We start from the raw sequence: 8,073 nt of genomic DNA, 5'->3' as shown, positions 1-8,073 counted from the left end.
AAAGAGTTATTTTTTATTGTATTGTCGGCTTATATTAGCCTTTAAGAATAAAGAGCTAAAACAGATAGTTTCAGACAGCTGTAGATCATGCTAATCTCCTCCACTAGAAGACAAAAATAAAAATACAGAGTTCAAAAGGGAAAGACGGTTGTCCTTTTGCTTTTGCTGGTAGTTGTTTAGTATAGTGGGAGCAAACTGCAAATTACCTGCGCATGTCTTTCCGTCATCGTTCACAGTGTATCCGGGCAGACAGAGGCAGTGGTAGGATCCAGGAGTGCTCTCACAGATGTGCTCACAGCCGTGGTCTGACTCCAGACACAGATCCACGCCTGTGTCAGATCAGCATTCAGCAAACCAGCTTCAATATATTTAACTTACAGCTTATTATCACAAAATCAAAATCATATTCCCAACGACTTTGTGTTTTTTCTGTAGAAAGGAATTATCGGTGCCCCTGAAGGAAAACTGTGAAATGAAAAGCACTGAGAACCAACACTAATCAAAGAAAAACACTTCATGAGAAAACATCTTCACCAGGACTCGTCTGCAGTCACGACACAATCTCTACAGCTTCATCTGCAAAGCATGATGGGATTAGTGGTTTTAGCCCTGCTGTCACCTCTTAGCTACAGGACTCTTCATTTTCACTGAGAGCTTATTTTATTTCACTGATTTACTTTTTGTATTTATTTTATCCGTCTGCATTTTGCATCTCCCACTGCAGGAGACCAGACTGTTTTTTTTAGCTGTAGTCCAGTGTTGAATAATAGCAGCATGAGGAAATATCGAGCACTTAAGGGATTTGCAGAGGTTGTTATGAAAAAGTATTAGGTTATGTGCGGTCAGAAGGATTTTGTAATTTTTTTTAACTCGAGCTAGACGTTGTGTTTTTAATTACATAAAAAATCTATGTTGGCCAATGTCATGAAATTTTAATCGCACAGTTTTATCTGAAGATTTTTGCTGCTCTTACATTAAGATGACTTTAAATAAAAATGATCCAGTAATACAAAATCTTTTAGATGGAGATTTTAGAGAAACACAACTTCCAAATCCTTAAAGAGTGGAAAGTTTTTACATTCCAGTAAGATTTTGCACTCACACGAATCTTAAAACTTACTAGTTACACAACTCATCTTAACTGACTCCAGCTCAGGGTAAATGGTTTTTTTTTTGCTGATTAAAAGCTGAATTTTTTTTTAAATGAACTCATAGTTGTCATTCTTCTCAGGTACAATAACATTTTGTTTGGAAATAAAAACATAGTATGCTACATAAGTGGTAACATCTAAATATACTACAGAATATAACACAAGTGTTAGAAATAAAAAGCACCACATATAGTAATAGCAGTTACTTGTATACTTTGTATTTCCTGTCCTGCAGTCTTACCGCAGAGCTTATCCTGGAACTGGATGCCAAACTGGTGAATGAGATCAAAGGACTCAACCAGGAAGACGTGGTCCTCAAAGGGCGGTGACGCCATGGCCCTCAGTGATGTCATATCTGCCCTGGCCACGCCCACAGCATAGATCTCAATGCCTTTTTCTCTCGCCTCAGCGGCCACCTCAGCCACGCGGTCCTGAGGACGTCCGTCTGTCACGATCACGGCCACGTTTGGAACCTGAAGCCATCGGCAGAACCAACCAGAGACAGCTGTTATTGACGTCCCCTCCATCTTTGTTTTCTTAGCCCATAAATTCAGAAACATTTTATTGTTTTAATTTTTTTATTAGATCGACAGACGGATTGGGGCTGCAGCTGCAGTAATGCGGACGCTGCACCGGTCCGTCGTGGTGAAGAGGGAGCTGAGTGTAAAAGCGAAGCTCTCAATTTACCGGTCGATCTACGTCCCTACCCTCACCTATGATGACGAGCTGTGGGTAGTGACCGAAAGAACGAGATCGCGGATACAAGCGGCAGAAATTAGCTTCGTACGAAGGGTGGCTGGCCTCTCCCTTAGAGATAGGGTGAGAGGTTCGGCCATCTGGGAGGTGCTCAGAGTAGAGCCGCTGCTGCTCCACATCGAAAGGAGCCAGCTGAGGTGGTTCAGGCATCTGACAAGGATGCCCCCTGGGCGCCTCCTGGGTGAGGTGTTCCGGGCATGTCCCACCGGGAGGAGGCCCCAGGGCAGACCCAGGACACGCTGGAGAGATTATATCTCTCGGCTGGCCTGGGAACACCTTGGTATTCCCCCGGATAAGCTGGAGGAGGTGGCTGGGCAGAGAGAGGTCTGGGCCTCTCTGCTTAGGCTGCTGCCCCCGCGACCCGGCCTCGGATAAAGCGGATGAAGATGGATGGATGGAATGTTTTTTATTATCCCAGCTTCATCAGGTAGAGTTTGGCCAGCCAGGGCCTCAGCTCTTGACTGCTGTCCAATCCACACTGCACTAGACCCTCACAAAGCCTCCAGCATTTCATCTACACTTTTTTTAAATTCCTTTATGCCTTTTGTGTCCTTGGCATGTCCTCCTAGGAGGCCTAGGACACAATGGAGAGATTATATCTCTTGGCTGACTTGGGAATGCTTTGGTGTCCCCCCCAGAGGACCTGGATGAGGTTTAGACTTAGACTGCTGCCCCCATGACCCTGACAGGAATGTCTGTATGTATGCATAGTTCCACTCAAAGTTCTGCTATAACAAGCTTCTACAAAATAGGTGATGATATTTATTTCTGTGATGATTTAAATACAGATAATTAAAAAAGAAAAGTAAAGATTTAAAATGAAAATGCCTGAAACCACCAGCACAACTAAAGGAAACGGTTACAAAATGGTTCATTGTGTATAAGACATCCAATAAGTACCTTTGGCCTGTCTCCAGCCTCTGGAGTAAAAGCTTCATTCATCATGTATCTGATGGCGAGTCCGGTCATGGTACCCTGAGCGAGGGGGATGATCTGATTGATGGCTTTCACTATGTTGCTCAGCCTGGCGTGAGTCTTCAGAGTGAACTCAGTGCGGACCTGAAAGCAGTGAAGAATTCAAAGATTAAAACATCATCTTAAGACCAGTTAGTGATGAGAAGGGTTAGCTGTCAAGATGGTAAATGGCCTGTATTTGTATAGCACTTTATTTAGTCCCTAAGGACCCCAAAGCGCTTTACACGTTCAGTCATGCACCCATTCACACACACATTCACACACTGGGGATGGCAGCTACATTGTAGCCACCCTGGGGCGCACTGACAGAGATGAAGGAGTACAACATGAAAGGAGGTCTGGGTCCTGTCTGGTTACTCTACCTGACTGGAATACTGAACAACTCCCACTCTGGTGGCATTTAGTCCAATATCCAGGGTGTTAATGATGTCAATCATAAACTTCCTCATGGTCTCAAACTCATGTGGCCTAACGCTGCGGGAGCTGTCGATGAGGAAGACTAGATCCACCGGACCAGTCTTACATTTCTGCGCAGGTTCTGGAAGAAAGAAGAAAAGCAGAATCTGTTCAAACGAGATGTTTCAACAATGGGGAAAAAAATTCAAGAAGAAGTCAGCAATCCTCTGACCTCAAAAGCTCCAAATTTAAATTTGGTGAGATCCCAGAAAACATGAAACATGGGGATTTTTATTGTGTCGTTACACAAATTATTCCCCAACAAATGCTTTGTTCCTGTTTGAGTGATGTTCACCGCTGTGTCCAGCTCAGGAAGCTGCTGAGCCTTTTTTAAAATATTTTTGTAGTCTGTGTTTAATGAATTTCAGTGGGACGCAGTGGACTGTTTCACTTTCAGTAGCCGGAGAAGCCAAGTGTGATTTCGACACATGAAACACAGACGTGGCCTCTGAATGATGGAGGAGACTCACAGGCCCTGAGAAGGTGTCGTGTGTCGTGTGAAAGGATCAGAGCTGTTATGGTGCTCTGAGGAAAACCTAAACAATTTTACTGTTGTGACTGATCAGTAGGATAAAAGGCTGCTTCTCTCTTACTCGACTTTCTTTTTAAATTGTGTGGATTCTACTCTCTCTCTGAAGCACGACAGCAGCAGCCTTCCTCAAACATCGGTACAGCGTTCACATTATTTACCACCTGAGCGCTGCTTCTCAGTGGCGTCAGCCGCCACAGGACACCTGTTTTTGTCTTTATATTTTTCGGACGCGCTCCCATGTTGTAACATCATCTAGGTTCAAAAACGCTGCCGTCATGAATGAAGTATGAGGTTGGCTTGTGTTTGTGGTGTGGCTTTACGAGTTGGAAAGAAACCGTTTGATTAATGCCCATCCAGAATTTCTTCAGACAAAGTGAAAGTCACAACAGACGAGACTCAGTGTCAGAATAAGCAGACGTGTGGGACCGATGGAATCCATCTTTAGGTTCAAATAGACGTCAACAGTAGCCAATTTTTAACGCCTTATAAACACGTCCACTGCATTGTCTGGTCACATAAATCAAGTCAGCCGCAGATGTAATGTATATGTGTCAGGGATGTGTCCTGAAACATTCGTGCCTTTCACAGAAGTCATAATTCACACGCTTGTATAAAGAGTCCTATTCAGTGACCTGCGGTGGCAACATTTACAGGTTATAACTTTTCTAAAAAAGTCCTCAGCCCTTCTTTTTACATTTTCTATCTAAATTTGGGTCTTTGCCATTTCTTAGTCCTAATTTGGTCAATTAAATTAAACCGTGACTCCAAAAGTTAAAGATAAAAACAGTTTTGAACTCAATAGAGCTACACGCATGTCACTGTGTGTTCATAGTTAGCTAACATGATCTCAGTCATCACAAACACCTTATATTAGACATTTTAAATGTAAATTATAATGTTTTCCTCCTTTTCGAGGACACATTTACATTTAATATCAAACATGTTGAAAGCTTAAACAACAAAGACTTTAAATGGGTACGTCCCTGTGAGCCAAAAGTTCAACAAGGACACCACCAAGGATTATTTTGAACTGTTCATGCAAAGCTACCCTTAAAGTGAAAAACATCTGGCTCTGGTAAAGGTGTAATTGTTCTGTCAAATGGTTGTTTAAACCATTGTTTACAGTTATCGACTCTCTGCAATCCACTGAAAGCATCTGATTTAAAATCATAGCTTTCTTATTTAGGCTTTGGTTTGTCTTTGTGCCGTGACTCTGTGTTTCTATTGTGATCCAAACCCACTTTAGCTCCCTGTTCTTTTGATCATCTAAATGCCCAGCATTAAACATTTATCTCCCATTTTTCCCGACTTCCTTTTCTTTCATTTGTTCTCTTAAAATTAAATTATGCCCTCATTTATATAACCTGTTTAGGAAGAGAAACATCTTTATTTATTTTTTAAAAGAATTTTTCAGTAATTCTCACAGTATCTGCACACTGACCTGTTTTTGGTCTGGCTGTTGCGAGGACAGCCAGGGTCAACAGGATGAATGCGCTCAGTTGTCTCATCTTCATCCAAATGATATCGATCTAGCAGACGGGTCGCTCGCAGCTGGGCTCAGATAAATTGGAACAGGATCAAACTGTGAAGAAAAGACGAGCAAGATAGTGCCCGCTTTGAGACTCGGTCACATACTGCAATGCTGTCATAAAGCTTTAATGTCTGCAGATGGAAGAGGTTAGGATGGACAGATTAGTCTGCAAGACATCAAACTTGGACACAGGAGATCACTCTTTCCTTCTTTCTCATGCTGACGATCCTCGAACAGGCACGAGCCTCATCAAGCAGCACCGAGCACACAGACCACAGCACATACCTCGATTCTTATCTAATCCTTCAAAGTTATTTGTGTCTAATATGTGTGCCTAAACACACACAAATTAGAAATTACCTCTGGAAGACATTCCTAGATCACATCAGACACACTTAATCATTCTTGAGAGCAACTGAAGTGCTTTGTCCTTTGAGCTTTGTCCTCATTAATACCAAACCTACGATTCAGGCCTGACACATCTGTATGACGACGACTGTGACAGATTTTTGAATAATGTGAATTTAATTGTGAATGGATGTCTCAATTAAAAACCACCTCCAGCTGTGTGGCTCACCATGTTACTTGTATTAGCAGCTGTTGGTCATGTAGATACGTTCTGGATTTTATTACACTATTACTGAATACATACACAACAGGAATGTGCTTTCAGGGGTTCTAATGATGAGAGAGATTATTTCTGAACCACTGCCATGATGCGTACTTGGATGGAGCTTTAAATGGAAGCAGAAGCAACAAAAAAAAAAAAATCACTGGCATCTTCAGTGTTTTCATTAAGAATACAGTAACTGTCTTATACCTTATATTTTGGAACATATTCTCCACTCACACAACTGAAAAATGTTTAATCTCTTGAAGCTCATCAGAGTGATCTGTAAAGTGTTAATGATGACAATGGCAGTGAAACATTCCAGTCCTGTCCCTTCATAAAACACTCAGCGTAACACACCTGGATGAGGTGCACAGCAGTACCTGCTAACAGAAGGCTGCAGGCAGACACAGAGACCCTAATGTGTCTGCAGGCAAGCAGCTCCAGCAGCAGCAGCAGCAGGAGGGGGATAATGATAAAGTCTGGGACGTGTTTATGTTTGAGGCACTGGGTCAATTCAAACAGGCAGCATGAAAGCCACCTCTCTTTCATTTAGGCCCACAGAGAGGGGTCCTTCGGGGGTTTATCGCTGTCTGACTGGCTGCCAGAGACTGCGGTCATCACTGGCTCAGATCAGAGTAATGAGTCAACAGACGTAGCCGAGCACAAAGGCTCTTTTTTCAGTTTGTGTCTCTGTTTGTCTCGTTGCCTTTCCCTCCGTCTCCTCGCCCACTTTCTCTCGTCTCTTTCACTCTCGTCCACATATTTTCACGAGCGTCTCTGCCGCGAAAGTTCAGCCAAACACTTGGAGCACATTTTTCTTGCTTTTATGTTTTCAAGGTTAGCTGGTGGTTATGTCTTTATCATTTTGTCACTGACCTGTGCAGAGCGCATCAATCATCATAGCTTCGGCCCCTCGTATTACACAGATCTCGATTCCTTCTACCTTCAAACAAAGATTATCAAAAGCAATGTTATTTTTCTAATTACTGAAAAATATTCAGTCCATTGTTACAAGTGTGTGAATAAAATGAAGGTGGTTGTTATTGAAGTTCAGGGTGTATCAGACTACAGTCAGATTGTTCCCACTTACACAATATTAGATCCAGATCCTGACACGGTGAAATCCTAATCAGGGCCCTGGTAGTAATTTTAGTGAGCGTGACAAATGTGCACTACTCATGTCACATAGTGAGGCCTCTGCTGTGACGTGACTGAGTTCATGTAGGAAAATGTTTCAAGAAAATGTATTTTTTATGGTTTTTATGTAAGGGGACCTACTATGTTATTTTCCACCTCCACATTTCATACTTTATTAGCTTATACTAGGCCTGGGTGGCCCCAGTTTCTCTCCCTTTAAAGGCCCCAGTACACCCGCTGCACTGGTCGCTTCACCTCCCACCAGTAATGTCACCGCACAGCCACTTGTTTTTGTGCTCACCCCGACCTCACAGGTCACCGCTGCAGTTTTCTCCTGAACAAGAAGTAACGCCACATCATGTGACTATATTAGAGATAACTGCTTCCTGTGACATCATACAGATCCAAGAGTAGAACAAACTGTCAGAAACTTTGTGTTTCCAGGAGTCTGAAGCCTGAACTTTGGCTCATGTGTGATTGAAGCATGTAACACTGTAACAGTGCACACCTGCCCACTTTAGGTTCCACTGAAGCACCAAAGTTTAAAGATTTTTTAAGGCATGAACTGATTTCAGGGTCTGTAAGTGTGTGTGTGTGTGTCTGTGTATTCATATCTTTGTGGGTATAGTATAGTATAGTAATCTTCCAAAAATTGGAAGATTACTATACTTGTGAGGACGAACAGCCCTTTTGGGACCAAAAGTTAAAATTAGGTTATGGTTACGGTTAGGATTAGGCATTAATTTTTCATGGTTAGGGTAAGGGGCTAGGGAACAAGGTTTTAATAGTTTTCATTAGTTTTTATTTTTATTTAGTTTTGACTTCAGATTTTCAATTTTATATCAATTTTAATTAGTTTTTACCAATTGTTTGCTAGTTTAGTTTTTTTTTTAATCCTTAGTTTCAGTTTAGTTTTGATTAG

The 8,073-nt window shown here is 42.1% G+C and overlaps 1 protein-coding gene across 1 annotated transcript in view; it reads right to left on the bottom strand.

The window, feature by feature from the left end:
- The window catches only part of matn4 (matrilin 4), a 29,565-nt gene that overhangs the window by 11,423 nt on the left and 10,069 nt on the right, over positions 1-8,073 (bottom strand). The window contains exons 2-5 of the mRNA XM_005752840.2: positions 5,312-5,452; positions 3,245-3,420; positions 2,808-2,966; positions 1,393-1,624 (exon numbers count right to left, since the gene is read on the bottom strand). Of these exons, the coding sequence (XP_005752897.1) occupies positions 1,393-1,624; positions 2,808-2,966; positions 3,245-3,420; positions 5,312-5,384 (640 nt within the window). The 5' untranslated portion in view covers positions 5,385-5,452. The remainder of the gene's footprint in view (positions 1-1,392; positions 1,625-2,807; positions 2,967-3,244; positions 3,421-5,311; positions 5,453-8,073) is intronic.

Source organism: Pundamilia nyererei, unplaced genomic scaffold (assembly GCF_000239375.1).
Source record: "Pundamilia nyererei isolate P.nyererei 1_Seehausen unplaced genomic scaffold, PunNye1.0 scaffold00385, whole genome shotgun sequence".
Classification (NCBI taxonomy): Eukaryota; Metazoa; Chordata; class Actinopteri; order Cichliformes; family Cichlidae; genus Pundamilia; species Pundamilia nyererei.
The sequence above is the reverse complement of the archived record's forward strand: the minus strand, read 5'-3'. Positions and strand labels throughout refer to the sequence as shown.